The 18753-nt window shown below is 40.3% G+C and overlaps 1 protein-coding gene across 1 annotated transcript in view; it reads right to left on the bottom strand.

Moving 5' to 3' along the window:
* Positions 1 to 18753, bottom strand: part of snx17 (sorting nexin 17) — a 40619-nt gene that overhangs the window by 18558 nt on the left and 3308 nt on the right. Inside the window, exons 2-6 of the mRNA XM_034698976.1 lie at positions 10043 to 10117; positions 8221 to 8338; positions 5240 to 5304; positions 2422 to 2532; positions 1077 to 1167 (exon numbers count right to left, since the gene is read on the bottom strand). Of these exons, the coding sequence (XP_034554867.1) occupies positions 1077 to 1167; positions 2422 to 2532; positions 5240 to 5304; positions 8221 to 8338; positions 10043 to 10117 (460 nt within the window). The remainder of the gene's footprint in view (positions 1 to 1076; positions 1168 to 2421; positions 2533 to 5239; positions 5305 to 8220; positions 8339 to 10042; positions 10118 to 18753) is intronic.

The raw sequence follows: 18753 nt of genomic DNA, 5'->3' as shown, positions 1-18753 counted from the left end.
ATGCAGCTGATGGGAGCAAATTGGCAACTGAGCGTGTGCGCTGGGATGAAGGCTTTGATCTGAGCAGGATGAGGAGCAACAGATTTTCTGACCGCAGCTTTGCTTTGTTTGTTTTTTAATAGTTTGTTTTTATATATCAGTTAAGGGAAACAAAATGACCTTTCTTTTGTAAACAAGTTCATTGAGACTAGAGAAGTGCTTTTTGTTTGTCAGCAGTCCATATTTTAATGAATTCTCAGTTTGTTTCATTTTATACGGCATCGCTTTTTGTACGGTGACAAATTTACATTTTGGAAAACATTTTTACTCTTTATAAAACAAAATGACATCAGCAAAACACTTTTACCAAGGCCAGAAATTTACAAAATCAGAAACACTTTTACAAGCTGTGAGACAAGAGAGGGAATATTTTTACCAGTACCAAAACAAATTTAAAAACGTCAGATTCTGATGGAAAAGGAATATTCTAAATACTGCAAGTGATCCGGAAGTGATTGAGTGAGTTGTTTGTTTTGGCGGAGAGAAACGGCCTTTCCTGCCAATTCTGACGTGTCCTTTCAAAATAAAAGCCAGACAAAATTTGAAAACATAGTGATAATTCTTATTCTGGATATATCTGGAACAAATCTCAGTTTTCACTGACTCATTATAGTTCAGACTCATAGTGGACAACCGCATAGTGTAATCCAGCCAATCACAGCTTGATCTGATGTGTAATTTTAAAATATCAGCCATTTGGAATTGGAAAAAAAATTGTGATAAATTGGTACATTCCTTTTCTGTCGCTTGTAAAAGTGTTTCTGATTTTGTACATTTATTTTGGCCTTGGTAAAAGTGTTTTCTGATGTAATTTTGCTGTAATGTAAAAATGTTTTCCAAAATGTTAATTTGTCTCCAACTTTGTAAAAGTGTTTCATCCTTTGTAAATTTGCATTGCACTTCCCAGCCATCCTACTTTTGAAATACATGCAGGTAAACCTATTTTGGAAAGTCAGAAACATCCCATCCTGCAGAAGTGGCTAAAAAGATTGTTGCTACTACAGTAAATAATTACATCACTGGTTTTTGAGACTTACATGTTAAACCTCCGTCCACACATTCTCTGACCAGGAAGAGACTGAAGTAACCGACCAGCTCATCTGGGAGGTCCAGCTTTGTTGCAACAGCCTGCAGAGGGAGGAGAAAGATGAAGAGTTTACAAATTTAACAGAGTTATACCTTCATCTGATTTATATTTCTCTGTGTTGTGATTGAGATATGATGTTAGATATAATATTCTAAAACGAACAGGATACAAATCAACTGGATTTTGTATTTAATACAGACTTTACTGAAATAGGGGATTAAAAACTTGGATAAAACAACCATAAAGTGATACAACTTGATGTTTTTAATAACAAACAGTGAGACATTTATTGAGGTATTGAACACTTATGGTTAAAAATTAGTGCTTTGTTTTGTAACCTGCATTACTGTGGCTCTGTTTATCTAGTAAATGGGTTAACAAAATATAATAATACAAAGACACCTCAAAACAACAACTTCTTTCCCTCATTTTAAACTCCTGAAATCTCACTGCCAACAACAGATCATCAATGTGAGAGCCATTTCTGATTTTGCTGACAGCACACAGTCCTAGAGCACCTCTGTTTTCTCCCTGATGAGCCTGAGATGCACTTTGAAACCTGCCGAGGTGAACCGAGGTTAACTAACAGTAGTTAAACTTTCATTAGAGAACTTAAAAAGTGCTCTAACAGGCTGGATTTACAGCCAAGAGCAACAAAGGACATCATACTGAAGAGATCAGCATGTTTACTGCTCTGATTCTTTAACAGTGTGCGAGGTTATGGTCAATTATAGCAGAGGTGAAGTGGATGCCATAAAAGGTTACATCACAGCTACTGCTTGACACACATAAAAACACATGTTGGAACCAGTCGAGGCGTTGCTGAGTCTGGTTCGGTTGTTACACCGAAGGTGTTTTGACGTGTCCTGGTTTAATCCATTTTTAATTTGGGTGAATAAACTCTCCTTCTTTGCAAATCAATGTGATTTTATTTCATTAGTAATACAATGTGAGAAAACCAAGAAGTCTGTCCTGATAAGAGGAGATAAGAGGAGATCAAATATGTCTTTTTACTCTGACACAAACACTGAAGGTTGTAGATAAACTCTTAGGCTCTTGTTTTGGTATCTGCAGCTGTAAACATCATTTTATTAGTTCAATAAAGACGATTAAATAACCTCCTCTCCACATCTCTTGTAATAAGTGGAGCACCATCAGTCCCTGGTTTCCTGTGGAGCCTGTATATTTTTACTATCACTCTGTATTACAAACCTGAACAGATGATAAACTAGCAGGCCTACCGGCTGACACGATTTGTTTATGTTCTTTGTCACAGACTACTCTCTGGCGCTTACATCAAGGACGTCCTCCGTCTGATCTGAAGTCAGGATGTTGACTGTGACCTTCTGACCGTTGGAGAGGCAGATGTCGAGAGCGACTTCTTCTGTGGGAATCTGCTGCGTCTCCTGCAGGAACGACAAAGAACAGAGCAGGCTTTCCTTCAGCTTCACGGGTAAGCTGAACGTGTTTTCATTCTTGTCAGTTGATAACAAAAAATCTCAGAGAGTCACGTGGGGAGACAAAAATGTGGGCCGGCCGAGAGAGGAGGCAAGTCTTTGTAAAATCTGGCATGTAAGGGCGAAATGATATCAAATGTATTCCTGATGCACTTTGATCAACTCTGAATCATAAAATACACATACTCTGTGCAGCTGTGTGTGATCTCAGGTCAGAGTGGAGTCAATGCTACCAAACTCACTCACTTAGAAAAGCAACATGGATGTATATATTCAGCTTGATTAGGGTTATTTCCATGCCACTAACAAAACAAAGTGACTATTTAATGACACGGCCACAAGAGACAGATGTCTGGACTGACTTGAAGAAAAATCAGAAAACACTATAAACAAAACAGCAGCATGAAACTCTTAAACGCAATTAGCTATTGATTCTCTAATCAGGGGCGGAGCCAAACTAAACAGGGGCAGTTTTGCAGGGATGCCACAAAAGAGCAAACACATAGATTAACATTTATTAACCCTTTCTGTCCTCACTGATCAGTCATTTCTAACATTTGAGTATTATAAGAAATGTTGTAACTCTGTGCATATTTACAACTCTGAAAAAAAGCTACAAAAACTGCGACATATCAATTATTTCAGCTTCCAATTTTAAGGACTACAAAATCAATTGAGGTTGATTTTAGCATCTGACAAGGCAAGAAAGCCAACCATGATCTGAGATTTTCAGGAGGCCAATCATATTTTTAGTGGTGGGCATGGCCACACGTAGCTGCCTGCTGGATCCGCCCCTGCCCCTGATAAAAGAAGCCGCCATAGTAGATTGTACATTCATTAACTTGCAGTTTTGCCCCTAGGGCTGAACTTAACTTTACAGACTGTTTTTGCCCTGATTCATTTTTTGGATCGTCAATACATCACCAAAAAGTTGGAGAGTTTCCCTCCCAGTTGCCTGAAGCCCAAAGTGACAACTTATTTCTTCTGCTAACAGTCGTAAACCCAAAGATAATTGGTTCATTGTGTTAGGACAGTAGCAGAACAGGGCGCCATTGGCCAAGCAGTCTAAGCATGCGCCCCATAAACAGAGTCTGTAGTCCTCGTCGCAAAGGTCGTAGGTTCGATTCCAGCCTCGACCATTCGCTGTATGTCCTCCCCACTCTCTACTCCCCACATTTCCTGTCTCTCTTCAGCTTTTTAAAAAAAAGGACAGTAGCAGAACTTACTGGCACTAAGAAGCTAGGTTTCAAAATGTGAAAACTGGAGCAAATCAATTGATACATTTCCTGAATTATTGCAGCTTTAATTCCTTTATTTAGCTGATTCAATTATGTACACATTGTTGCATCTCTAGTCTTTCATTCATTTGTTTCATGAGCACATCTTAGAAATAAATAAAGAGCTCTGTGTTTATTAGTAATGGCGTTTGTTCTTCTTTTGAACGTGTCAGACGATGAAACAAACCCCCAGCATGAATGAATGAAGAACAAAGCAAGTTAATCAACTACAAAAGCTGTTAATATTGAAAATATTCTTCATTCCTACTTTGTGACCTTGCACTATGTTCTGTCTTCCCGGGTCATTATTTATGATTCACACCAATGGGGATCAATAAAGTCTATCTATCTATCTTTCTATCTATCTATCTATCTATCTGTCTATCTATCTATCTATCTATCTATCTATCTATCTATCTATGTCAACATTAAAGAGTACATAACCTTAACCCCAGCGTCTTTAGCCCTCACCGCATCTGCTGAGTCCTCCCTGATCGTCCCTGCTCTCTCAGCAGGGGGTCTCTGAGTGACTACACTGACGGTGCACATGAAATGACAGCACAGGGTGGTATCTCATCTCCTTCTCTGCACCTGCTGTCCTCGCAGCACGTAAGGAGCTGCTCGGGGGAAGGGGAAAGAGCTGAACGCAGACTCTGATGAGAGAGGACGACAGGAGGAGGAGGAGGAGGAGAGGAAGAGTTGGTGTGACGTGGCTGCAGACGGATGAATCTGTCCATGAAGGTTATTGGATTTACAGCCCTCCGGGCAACGCAGGTCACAGCTTGAGTGATGACAAATCAACCGCGCTACCTGGTCTGATGAAGTTGTCAGCACTTCACTGGTTTGAAACTGTCTTTTCTGCTCGGCGGCCAAAACACAGCAGGAGTTTGTTCTCTCAGAGCATGGTGCTTTTCTGCTAATATCTGTTTGCAATTTCAGTTCTGCAGAAGGAGCTTTTTGGCAAATGTGGTGGGATGAATCATGTTTTCCATTTCTTAATAATACAATGGTTCAAGAAGATGCAGCTCCCACACACCATGCAACTTTATTTCTGCTTACAGTCACTTTCCCCTCCCTTTTCAGACGGTCCTGTTTGTCACCATCATTCTGCATGCTAAGCTAAACCTAATCTGACACTGGAACCATCTCCAGTACAAGAACGAGATGACATGACCCAAGATAAACTGGGACAAACATGAAGAAGACAGCTACCTCCCTGGACCGCACTGCCAAAAGTAATTACTGTGCTGAGCAGAAATGACCGCATCAGCCTTTTGGGTTCAAGAAGCACGCCCTGCCTCGTCACAGGACCCACTCACCACGGTGACACGACAGAAAAGAGCTGAAACACAGGTATGGGGGATAAACACAGTACCAACCTGCTGTGCTTTCCTTAAGAAGCTGTTGAACATCTCACTGGCTCCGAGTAAGGGATCCTGACGCACTGTGAAATAAACAAAAAACACAAGCAGGGGGAAATGAGTGAGACCAAAGCAGGAACATAAGTAGAGAATTAGTCGTAACTCAGTGATCAGTGAAATGAGAGCAGCAGAGGAAGTCATGCAGAGATATGTTTTGGTTTGATTTGTGAGCTCAGCGATTGGTTCAGGGTCTTTCGCAGGATTTCTGTGTAAACATAAACCTCCTCAGGCTGCAGCATTCTGCAACAGCTTTCTTACTATCACGCTGCTTAATTCTGCTGCTGTAAAATGGGTTCGACCTTTCACGACTTCTGCCCGGGCAATTTAGTTTAACATGCAGCAAAGTGCACTTCATGAGGAGCAGCAGGTATAAACAATGCATTACTGGTTCTCTGGCAAAGGTTCAATTAGCTGTGAATTATTACAAACACTTTCATCACACTGGAGTCTCCAGCTTTAGTAAATAACAGACAAGATGTCTCTTTAGCTCATGTCCTTTGTTTTCTAATGAGGCTGTTTTCAGTTCCAGGGCCACATGATAATCCTGTAGGACTACAACATGACTAACTCTCTCTGTGTGTGTATGTGTGTGTGTGCACACTGTCCACTATTGTCCGATTTACAAATTAGTCTAGCCCTCTGACAAAATGTCAAACTCCCAAGCCTTCTGTGTCAGACCGGATCGTGTTTGTGGTCGTTCATTTTCCATAACTATGTAGAAAAGCCATGATGTAACCCCGAGGACTTGTGGCCAAGAACACCCTGTGTGTGCGTTTGCTCCCAGACTATGAGCAAATACACACGAGAACAACGCTTCCTTGTTCTCTGTAACTGCCAGTGCTTGAGAGGATTAAAACAAACCCTCTGCATTGCTGCGTGCACCACTCGTTCATGTGTGTTTACAGAGAGTTCACCCCTGACCGGTTTGCGAAATTTGGGAAATATGCTGGAAACCGTTTAATCGGATGTGCAACTCAAACTGGGTCCTGAACGTGATGCAGGTTTAGTTTCAAAATGATCAAGTTGTTTACTCGCTGGTTTATATATAATATGTAAGGGATGATAATATGGTTAACAGGTGGTTATGGTTCACTCGCCTGCTCCATTGACGTTGCTAATACTAGTGGACAGGATCCAATATGAAAACTGCTGATTGAGCATGCTAACCAAAACTTGTGTTTTAGCCACATTGTTCAATTATGTCTTTTTTATGTATTGTACAGCACTTTGGTCAGCTTCTGCTGCGTTTTTAAATGTGCTTTATAAATAAATTTGACTTGAATTTGACTTATGTGATGCTAACGGAAACCAATGGTTTACCATGTTGTTTAGCCTGCCGATTGAGCATGCTAACGAAAACTTGCATTTTAGCCACAGTGTTTACTTAAGTCCTGCTAACGGAATCTTAACAGGTTTACCATGTTGTTTAGCCTGCCGATTGAGCATGCTAATGAAAACTTGCAATTTAGCCACATTAACCTATGAGATGCTAACGGAAACTAACGGATTGTTTTGTTTAGCCTGCTGATTGTGCTTGCTAACCAGAACTAACGTCTTAGCCACATTGTTTACTTATGTGATGCTAACAGAAACTAACGATTTTACTGTGTTGTTTAGCCTGCCGATTGAGCATGCTAACGAAAACTTGTGTTTTAGCCACATTGTTTACTTAAATCATTAAGTTTCCGTTAGCATGACATAAGTAAACAATGTGGCTAAAACGCAAGTTTTCGTTAGCATGCTCAATTGGCAGGCTAAACAACACCGTTAAATCATTAAGTTTCCGTTAGCATGACATAACGGTGTTGTTTAGCCTGCCGATTGAGCATGCTAACGAAAACTTGCGTTTTAGCCACATTATTTACTTATGTGATGCTAACGGAAACTGATGGATTGTGTTGTTTAAATTGCCAATTGAGTATGCTAATGAAAACTTGTGTTTTATCCACATTGTTTACTTATGTCATGCTAACGGAAACTTAATGATTTAACGTTGTTGTTTAGCCTGCCAATTGAGCATGCTAACGAAAACTCGCATTTTAGCCACAGTGTTTACTTATGTGATGCTAACGGAAACTGATGGATTGTGTTGTTTAAATTGCCAATTGAGCATGCTAAAGAAAGCTTGCGTTTTAGCCACATTGTTTACTTATGTCATGCTAACGGAAACTAACAATTTTACAGTGTTGTTTGGCCTGCCGATTTTCCGTGGATTGATTTGACATGACGTGTGATCAGTTGCCTCTGGCATTGCTCAATTTCATGAAAGTTAATAACCGCCATTAAGGCGTTTTATCCAATCAGAATCAAGTTTCTTACACAGCCGGAAGGTAAGTCAAAAAGACAGGTAATAATTATTAATAATATAATCTCACAAAAATAAATTATTCCTTTACAGCAGTTTTCCTTTTTTTAGAAGAAAGATCCAGCATCCTATCAAACTTTGAAAAAACCTTCCAGGTGTGTAATCCTGACTCAGGGTTTCTCTCCACATCAGGTGTGTCAGCAGAACTCAGTCTAGTGAGGCTTTGGCTCAGTGTCCCCGCTCGCTCTGTGCTCACATCATCACTTCTTCAGTGAGACACTTTTATGTTTTTATGTGGCATCAAGAGACCAGCGTGTGTGGCTGGACTCCCCGCAGACACCGAGCCAACTCATTCCTGTGATTGTTGTGGAGAAGCAAACATTTCGAGGGAAAGTTACACAAAAGTTTGAGTCTGATCTTTTCTTTTCTTTTTTTTTCCTCCACCACGTTAAGAACAATAACTCCTCTTACTAGAAAATCTGGAAGTGCAATCTTGGGGATTTGTGTTCAGCAATTTAGAGAAGAATAGTACCCGATTTAAACCTCTGACAAAAACAAACCACGATGAATCTGATTTCAAAAATAAAATGAACACCGTTCAGCCATTCAAGTCCGTTCAGCATGAAGAACTTACCGGCCTGCATGTATTTCTCCAGCTGCTCTCGCCTCTGTTCGACCTCAGCAGGAGTCAGCGTGAAGATCTTCTTTGGAGGGAATGCAGGCACCACATTGCTGCCATATTCTTTCTTTATCTGTGCACAAAAACACACACAGTGAGGAGGAGTGTGCAGGAGACTGAGCTATACAACTTTCTTTCCTTTAGGACATTAAGATAAGAAGTGTTAGACGAGTTGTTTTAAATGTATTTCAGAACATCTGTGAAACATTTATACTCCAAAGCTGTTAACTTCAGCACAGAGCAGCAGCTTCTTAAATTAAAGACTTGTGGATTCATATTTCTGAGAGGTACATTCATGCTGTTTGAGATGAATCACAGGTTTATTTTAAGACTGGTTTCATCGACTAGCTAGCTAAGTTTCCATGCTCAACACACACATGCACAGACACAAAAACACACACACAGACACATCTGGAAGCCTGAATGTCTAGTCATTCCAAGTTTACTTTGTCTTCCAGCTTCTTGACTCATTCCTTCCCCCTTTTCTATCATCTCAGTGCTGGCAGCTTTGAACTGTGGAAGTCTTAAACTCTTAAAAACCACACATCAAATGTGCTTTAATTTAACAGGAAACAAACTGTACAAGAGAATCCACCGACACTTTTTTTCTGCTCAGGTCGTGCACATGTGGTGTGAAGGAGGCCGGCCACAGAGAGAGAGAGAAAGAGGTGATTTTCACCTCAGCAGACTGCCCTTTGGTATTTTCCGTACGTCAGAGGCTGCGCTGGTCACACATACCAATAAGCTCTCACAGCCACAGACACTAAAGCCCAGGTTACACATGTGTCCACAAATCGGACTCTAATCTGAGCTCAAACTGCGTCTCTGCAGTAATCAAAAACTCCCTGTTCTCACTGTTTGTTGTGAATGTGACCTAAACACAAATCATATGAAAGAAAAGTATTCACATCACATTTCCTCCGCCGTAACGCGCTGTACCCGGCAATCATTTATGTTTGGAGGTCATGCGTTCGCCACAAGAAGCCCTATGGGATCGGTCCTTAAAGATTCAAGTGTGTCTTCCCCACACCCTGTTGCCAGGCAACGACAGCAACTGTCAGGCTGGATAGCACAGACCTGGAGAGGGAGATAGCAAAGTTTGGCCCCTTGCTTGCTTATTTATTAATGTGTGAAAGCAGGAGACCGGGCACATCTATAAGACTGTGTTATATACTGCAGTGTACATCTGACAGCAGAATCAGCTCATGGGGAGAACGCCAGCAAACAAATCTCTCTGCACAGACGCCGCATCCATTCTCTGCAGCAACACTTGTTTCTACAAAATGTGAAGGTATTTTACAAACAAGCTCATGCTCAGCCACAGCACTACACTAAACAAGTAATGCTTAAAGCACTAATTGCTTCATTACAGTGCCAACAAATAGCTGCGTCTCTGTGTAAAGCTTCTCTGAGGCAGAGACCAGGCAACCCCACACTTTCCAACAACATCTCTCCCTCAGATTAAGTTCCTTTTCCCAGCAGGTGAAGTGAAGAAAGGCCAAGAACATTCCTTCCATGTCGCCAGCCTCCCCCCCCGAACAATAACGCCTATTTACGTGCAATAGTTTGAACTCCGGGAGGAATAACAGCGCGAGGCTTCAAGCCACCGCGGCTGTGATTCAAAGTGATGGGAGGGCGGCGGATCGACCGTGCGACACTGAGACGAGCGAAAGGTCACGCTGGGTGGATGTGGTGGCATTTAAACAGCTTTCACAGGGACGGTCTCTTCTGATGTAAATCACACTCACAGAGACGAAGATGAAGGGGGAAGGATTACCTGTTCATGGAGGCCGAGGAGCTGGCTGTAGCGTACCCGACAGTGCAGCACGCCGTTGACGTGGATGTTGTAGGCCTGTCAGAAAGAGAGAGAGGGAAACTGTGAATATGAAGAGGAATGTATTTTAAAACTGAAAAGCTGCAGCTGTTTGGACCGAGGAGCTTCTCTGTTAGTTATTCAGATAAAAATATGAGATAAGGCAGAGTCAGAGATCTTTTAAATCTCTTCTAGAGACTCACTTTTACAGACTTGCTTTTATGTGACTTCACCTTTTAAATTGCTTTTTATTTTTATTTTATTGAACTATTATAATTATTTGATTATTTATTGTTTTATTGTTCTTTTTTTCAGTTATTTTAATTTTCTTAATCTATCTTTTTCAATTTTTTTGTGATGTGATGTGGTCTTCTTAAAACCTTTTATGTCCTTTTCAATGATGTCTTTTTAATGCTTTTTTTAGGATTTGAAATTAACTTTTTTTTTACAAACATCCAATGAAAATACAGTTAAAACAAACAGACAAAAAACAAAATAAATAAAAACAAATAATAATAATAAAATTAAAAAAGGAGAAAATAAATAATAATCCCAAAACAAACAGAAAAAACTAAATTAAACAAAAAAGGGAAAGTAAATAAATAATCAAAAAGAAACCCCAAAAAAACAAGCAAATAAAATAAAATAATAATAATAATAACATGGGAAAATAAATAAATAAGAATAATTCCAAAACAAACACACAAAACTAAACAAATAAATCAAAACAAATAATACTAACATTTAAAAAAGGAGAAATAAAATAAATACAAATAAATCCCAAAACAAACAGACAAAAAAACTAAACAAAACAAAACAAAACTTTAAAACTGGAAATTAAATAAATAAAAATAATTACAAAACAAACAGACAAAATCATAAAATTGACAAATCAGTATGAACATAACTAGTCTAATGATAGAACAACATCTTACCATACACATACCTTTACACATATGTGTTAATTTGTGATTATTCTTGTTAACCTTTTGTTTGTATTTTCTTTTTTACATTGTTAGTTTTTTGTCTGTTAAAGGTTTATTCTGTCACCCTCCTGAATTCTGCCAGGCTTTGTTTGTCAAAGCACTTTGAAAACCTTTGTTTTTAAAGGTGCTATAGATGCTTCTTTCTAGGAATACGAGGTTACAATAACATGTTTCCTTCCCTATCAGCCAAAATCTGACGGATCTCTAAAGTTGTAATCCCTTTAGCTGTAATCTCAGTGCAGACGTAAACCCACATCTGCTGGAAGGCAGTGGAGCAACCACAGTTTAAGTCTTGCATCACAAACTCAACTTTCACTTCTGATTTTGCACAAAACAACAACCACAGTCTCAGTCTTTCTTCATCTCAGCACAGCGCTCCCTCTCTCCTTCAGTTCATTTATCAGCTCCAAACAAATGAAGTGCAAACAGGATTGGATCAAACCCTGCTGATTTCCATGGAGAGAAAACAGACCCAACTGCACATTTTTCAATCACAGCAGCATCTCCTTGAATTATGCCAGAGCTAACCAATACGGAAGGCAAGAATCGCAAGGGGAATCTTCAGTTCGGTCTCAAAGACAACCCCCGTTTGTTTTGTTTTGACAGATAGAGAAAGATAAATCAGCGGAGAGTCATCGGCAAAAATAACACTTGGAATCAGCAATCCAACTTTATCCTCTCCATCATTTTCAACGCCAGTTTAATCTAGTTTTTCATTTTGCATGCTTCAGTAAGTGTTGAGAAAGATGCTGGACGGCATAAATAACAACTTTTAGTGATAGCCTCAGGAAAAGAGAACCTTTAACCCGGGACTTCCACCAGATCTGTGTCCGCTCCATCTCCACACTCTCTCGTCCATCAACACCCACCGGTTGCGATTTCAGAACGCAGCACGGAGCAGGACCGCCAGACAGCTGGAGTCACGTGACCAAGGTTTTCCCGCTGTAATCACTTAATCAAGGATTCTCCTCTGCTTCAATGCTCAGTTTAGAGACTATAACAAGATGGATTACATACACAGCTCCCCAAAAGTAAAACCCTAAACAGTTGGAGCTCCCCCTACTGACCGTCCACGGTAATGCGCAATCTGTGACATCACACATTGTTGTCCGAAGAGGCGTATGAAGCTTAATAATGGTGGCTGCCATATTGGAAAAGCTGATTTATCTTAAATTTGAATAAGTTTACAAAGAAGAGGCGGACCTTAACAGCGGACTTCCACCAATTCCGTGTCCGGTCTGTCTCCGATCGGCTACAGAGCAGGACTGCCGGTCAGCTGGAGTCATGTGACTTAGGATTTCCCGCAGTAATCACTGAATCAAGGATGTCTTTATGGTCCTCTGAAAACCTCTGACCTTTTGACTCCAGGCCTGGCTCCGCTCGGATTACAGAGTGTTTTACTCTGAAAATGAACCGGATGTTTTTATTTTGTTTTGGTGCCTGACTTCCTGTCCAGCTCAATCTTAATCTGTTGAGATTGATGCGTTGTGCTCCAGCATCCAGCAAAAATAGAAGTCTTGTGTATCTGATCCAGCAGGCTCCGACCTGCCAGATCTGAGACGCAGCCAGAACGCAACGGAGCAGATCCAGTGGAAGTTAACACATTGACTAGAATAGAAACCTATCAGATATCTGGTGCCGTGACGGATCAGAGAATGGCTGGACATGGATCTGGTGGAATTTGGCTGCAAGTTTGCTCAAACGCAGACTCTCTTAAACAATGACACAATTAGAGTTCAATAGAATGAAGTGTTTTGGTTTCTGAGAAGTCAACACTGCCGATATAAACAACACCACTGTCTTCAGTTTGAGAGGAAATGTTTGAAAATGATGACTCAGAAAAAAGTAAACACAAAATCTGTTCAGAGGAGTCAAAGTTGAAAACGGCTTGACTAAAGGCTCATGCTGTGAGATCAGCTTGACGTTGATGACTTTTTACTGACTCAAGGCCCTGATCATAATTATACTTCCTGGTTCCTTTCATAGGAAGCAACAGTCACCAGGTTGTGTACAGTTCAAACCAGCGATAAGAGGAAGGGCCGCTGTTTGCTTGGCTAAGAGATTTCCTTTTTGGGTGTCAAAGCAAAAACTGTCGGTGCTTTAATCTCCTTCAACGGACGTTTAGAGTCTTAAAATAAAAACCCCCTCAGGCCTAGGACCACACTGGTGACGCCTCTGAGGATCCACTTTTCTAGTAAACAGAAAAACAAAGGCAGTTTAACTTCTGGAGGGTAAAAGAGGAGAGAGAGACGTTGGGAGGAAGAGGCCGGTGATTGAACTGAAAGATGCTCATGTCGACAGGATCCAGGCAGGAAGAGGAAGAGTGAGTATGCAGAATATCTGAACTCTTTTAGACAAAACAAAAAATACAACTTATTTTTCTTTCTTTTTTTTAACGGATGTGAGCAGTTCAGCTCAGGCACAGTTCAGCAAGGTGATTTCCCCTTAATATAACCACAATGATCCTCCATGTTTTCTCTATCCTCACTCCAAACCTCATTTAAATTCAGACTGTAAATACTTCCTCTTTCAGATGTTGCAGGTAGAATAAATTTTGACTTACACAGCTACAAAAAGAATGAAACAAAGAGGTGATGGTAAAAAAAACAAGAACTGCCAGAATGATCTACGAACATGACACATTAATTTCACCTTATACTGTAGATCTTTTAAGTCAAGTTGAAATATCCACACTGAAATGACCCACAGATATCTCAAAGCTTGAGTTTCCAGACCAGGGTCTATTATTAGAGCTGCATCCATAGGCACAGTGTTCTGTTGAGAAATAACAGACTGCTGCCAGGGCATATTGACCAATCAGAATCAAGTATTTCAAAAGTACAGAAGAGCATGTTTAAGATTAATTTTCTCAATTTGTTGGAGGATGCGACTTCATTTAGCTAACAATGGTGCTATTATCCCAAATGAAGTACATCAAAATCAGTGTAGCTCCACAATCGGTATAGGTCAAGCAGCAAACTGCAGTCTGAAAATATGAAGCCCATGAGGAAGTTGCTGAAAACTGCAGTTCATCAAGCGTCCACTTGAGGCTGGCTGCAGTAACACCGGAAACCACATACACACCCATTCAAAGAAGACGATCTTTGCAGCAATAATAAACATGTTTACAGCCTGGTTCAAAAAAACGTCTAGGTCTGAGTAGCTCATTTCGCCTCTTTACCACACACTAGCTTGAACATAGTTAAGTTGAGTTCAGCATTTCCAATATGGCACCCACCAACGATCGGCTTCAAAACTGTGCTTCAGGCAGGTTAGGTGATGTCACAGATACTACGTCCATTTTTCATTGTCTATGGTAGAGATCGAAAAATTCTTAATGCCAGTTTAGTTTAGCAGCGACTATGTTCCCTCTATAAAAGTTATAAGCTCACTTATTAACTTATTAGCAAGCAGAACTTCCTGAAGTCAAAACGGGCAACGGGTCATTCATAACCACAGCTGCCTTTAAGTAGAGCAAGAGTCACCTAATGGTTAGAATGTCAGACTGTTTATTGAAACGCCCTGTGGCTCTACCAGAGGTGACTTTTGTGCATGCGGTGGCTGCACCAGCCCAATATGTCAGCACTTAGTGAGGTGGTATTTTTTGGCTTGACATCTCACAATCAGGTTGAAATGAAGGCACGTTGTCCATTCTATATAAAGTCAATGGTTGAAACTAAAAAACTAAAAGTATCTGAACACAGTGTGACAAACTTAAAGCTTATTCTGCAGGATAAAAAGAAACGATTGTGTATGTTCTCTCTATGAAGGAAAGGCTGTTTAAATTCAGCTTCCAAGGCTATTACAACAGTCTTGAGATTAAACTATACAACATGGTATTCACAGGGAAACAAGCATATTGTGCAAAACGTAAGTAATCCTGATTAAATGGACTTAGAAGAAATAAGATTGGTTTGCATAAAGAAAGAAATGAATCACAGAGAAAAGACGTGCAAACTTTTAGTACAAGTCAAACACAATCTTGACGGAGTAGCGTGACGGTATGACAGATTTTATTTCTGTATTATCAGAGCAGTTCTGTACGTGTCAATCTCTTTAAAACCGTCTTACATTTTGTTTTTTGGTATAAAGTTACTAAGATGTTGTCGGATACAATTTAGACCAACGTTTCTTAAAGGTACAGTGTGTAGAAATGGGAATATTTAGCGATGTCTAGCAGTCAGATTCTAGACTGGAGCGCTCCCATGCTCACCCCGCCAACTGGTGAGGCAACGGTGGCCTTCAAGGAGAAGAAGCTCCTGTGACTCATGAGAATTATAATCCTCTGTCAAGTTTTTACCTTCAAAAATTTACAACAACAACAAGCGCTCTCTTCTTCTTCATCTTCCAGTGCATTTTGGACGGCTACAAACTCATATGTTACTAGTTTGTCCGTTCTGTGCTGCTGCAGAAACATGGCAGCCTCCATTGAAGTGGACCCACTCCTTATGTAGATAAAAAATGCTCACTCTGAGTTAACAAAAACAAATTGAGTGTTATATCGAGGTGATTATACACTAATTCAAACATACTTATCAATATTATATTCCACTTCTACCAAATATGTTCTGCTAAGTGCAGCTAAAAACTGCGCACTGTAGCTTTAAAACATGTGAAATGCTTATGACCACACTAACAACCTTCATACAAAATATAATGGAGAATGTCTAAAAAAATCTCATCTTCCTTTTACTTTATAAAGCTATAATTATTCATGTTGGTCGTTTGTGAAGCATAAAAGCCAGATGTTAGCTGGTTCTTACATTTAAGGCTTTGTTGCTTCTTTCCTCATGTATGACAGTAAATCAAGAGATTTGGGGATTACAAAGACATGACTTTGGACTACATTTACAACATATGAGTTACTACTTTACAAATGTCTGCTTGGGATCCAAACATTGTGTATTTAAGATCATTTGAACTTTGAACTGATGTGGAGGCGTTTCTCTTTACAACACTGAACGTTTTCCGCATGCACCCACATGTGATGTGTGTATTTATTCTCCTTCCTTTCACATACTCGGATGTGCGTTGGATGAGATTAAGTCAAATAAAACACATTCAGAGAAGCATCATTTTGTATCCATGTGTACATTAAGGGTGAGACATGATGACTGATTGACTGACCGCAGCGATACATCATGACTCCTAATGACATTCATCCATCACTTTATCTTTTAGGGGCATTATGTATTCTTCATTTAATAAGATATTGTGATCTATCATGAGAGTATTCTCTTGTAATCTATCATAAATGCTGAATCTGCCTTTCTGAGAGGGAATCAAATACTACATGTAGATGGAACCTTAAGACCCTTATTCTTCTTCACAGAGGTCATAAAAAGGAGCTTGGTTTCTCAGCGTTTCTCACTCTTTCAGCACACGTCCTACAAAACCCTTTAAATAACACAGGTATGGGACTTGGTTGTCATCTCTTCTAAAATCAGAAGCAGGTTCATTTGAACTTGACACACCTCACTCCACGGAGAGCTTATCTCATGACATGACTATCATCTCCAAACTGCACCTCGTGCACAGACGGTCTCACAGGTTTCTACATGCATATGAACTGGGAATGTTGTGTAAATTTTTTTTAAAGTGACCTTGTCTGATGCTCTCCAACCCGTCTACTTTTAAAAAATGTAGGAGCCATGAATGAATGAATGATTTAAAAGGTGTTTTTTGAGTCTACTTTCGAGGTTTATTGTTTGTATATCGCATGGTGACATTGTGTTGTCACATTGATGAGGTAAATAGTGGGTCATATGTTAGGGGAAGGGAAATTCCACTCATTTAAGCCATCTGTTTCCTTTTGTTTGTAGTTGGAGAGAGAGGGTGAGCTGGGTCGCCATATTTTTTGTTGGCCACTGTTTTCTTTGATCACTGTGATAACTTCAATCATCAGTTTTGTGCACTTTATCATGAGTTGATTATCTTTTTTCGCTAATAAAAGGATAAACATATTTTTTGTACATCAGAGATTTTTTGCGTTAGTGGGTCAGACAAGTTACTAGGCCCAACCTCAGCCTCTCAACGGCTATTGGCTCTTTGTAGCCGCTACAAGTGATACCACTTCATTAAAGCTAACACATGAACTAAGCGGCAACCTCCAATGAAGCCAATGCGGTGTGTTAAAAACTGAAGTTCCTCCAGTGTCCACTAGAGGCTGGCTCTGGAAATACCGGAAACCACATACACACCAATTCAAAAAAGCAGATCTTTACAGCAGAAATAAACATGTTTACAGCCTGGTACAAAAAACAAGAGTAGTCTGGATAACTCATTTCTCTATCGACACACACTGTACGGGGGGTGAATTTTTCATAACACTGCAATTTCAACTATTAAGATTACAAGTTTTTTATTATGAGAGGCACAGCTGTCCTGACTGACAGGCGGGAACACTGTAGCTGTTGGTGAGGAGGCTCAAAGCCCGCCTCTTTACCTCACACTAGCTTGACAGAAGTTAGGTTGAGTTCAGCATTTCCAATATGGCACCCGTCGACGATTTGCTTCAAAACAGCGCAGATACTACGTCCATTATTTGTACAGTCTATGAACCCTACGTCTCTGTGGTGCAACCAAACAATGACACAACTTAAGTTACCAGATAACTAGTTTCAACACCTGGTTTAGTGAGGACTTTACTCCCTAACTTAGGACTCAACTTCTGCACAGCTGCTGCAACAGGCTGCAGGCCTTTAAACTATAAACTGAAACAGATGAACTTTCTTGTTTCTATGTCCCAACATGTTCCTCCTCCAAAGTCAATGAGTCACTATCACTTACAGTGGCACCAACTTCTCCCTCTCTTCAGCACACCCACAAACAGTCAGGAACATTACAGTAAATATCATGTGAAGCAGAGAGGAAGCTGCAAGTCTACTAGACAAGAGGAAGTGGGATTGAGCACTTGATTTGTCTCTGCTTGCACAGGATCGGCACCATATTTAAAAAGGAAAAAAAAAACTGCAAACCTTGTTATTCTAAAAGGCCCTGTGCAAACTCTGCAGATTCTGTGGCCTACTGGTTCCAAGGTACACAGCCCCATCTCTCAGCATTACAATCAAGCAAAGTCCCTTCCTGTTGGCCGGGTACAGGAAGGTCACAATGACAGTCACACGACTGCCAGGCATAGAGGTGGAAACCCGGTGCTTTAAAGTTCTCACTGCAGCACAGACGAGAGAGCGTGCTCAGCCAAGTGGAGGGAAGCCAGAGATGACACCTGAAATACTCTGAGACAATTCACCTCACATCTGCAAGACAGGTGTGCACAGTTAACCTGCATTACATCAGAAACAAATTAAAACAAAGACATTATCACGACTTCAACAGAGTGAACTAGTGTGCTGCTAATCTCATGAGACATTTCCTCATCTCTGGAGCATATGGAGTCAAGATAGAAAATAGTCCCATTAAGACTTCCATTGTGCTTCCACATGGAAGTCAGATGCTGCAGATGTTATTTCAAAGCATCTGGTGAATATGAGACCAACAGTGTTCTTCATCAAAACATCTAATGGCCTCCAAGATGAGTATTTGTTTTATTGTTTGTTCACATGGTATTCAGAGCTAACAGGAAAAATGAAACCAAGCTGTTACCTAGCAACGTAATGACTTGTGAGCATGGATGGGGCATGTTAATAGAGACGCACTCGCACTAGAGCGGGCATCTGAAACATCAAGAGG

This window comes from Notolabrus celidotus, chromosome 13 (assembly GCF_009762535.1).
Source record: "Notolabrus celidotus isolate fNotCel1 chromosome 13, fNotCel1.pri, whole genome shotgun sequence".
Classification (NCBI taxonomy): Eukaryota; Metazoa; Chordata; class Actinopteri; order Labriformes; family Labridae; genus Notolabrus; species Notolabrus celidotus.
The sequence above is the reverse complement of the archived record's forward strand: the minus strand, read 5'-3'. Positions and strand labels throughout refer to the sequence as shown.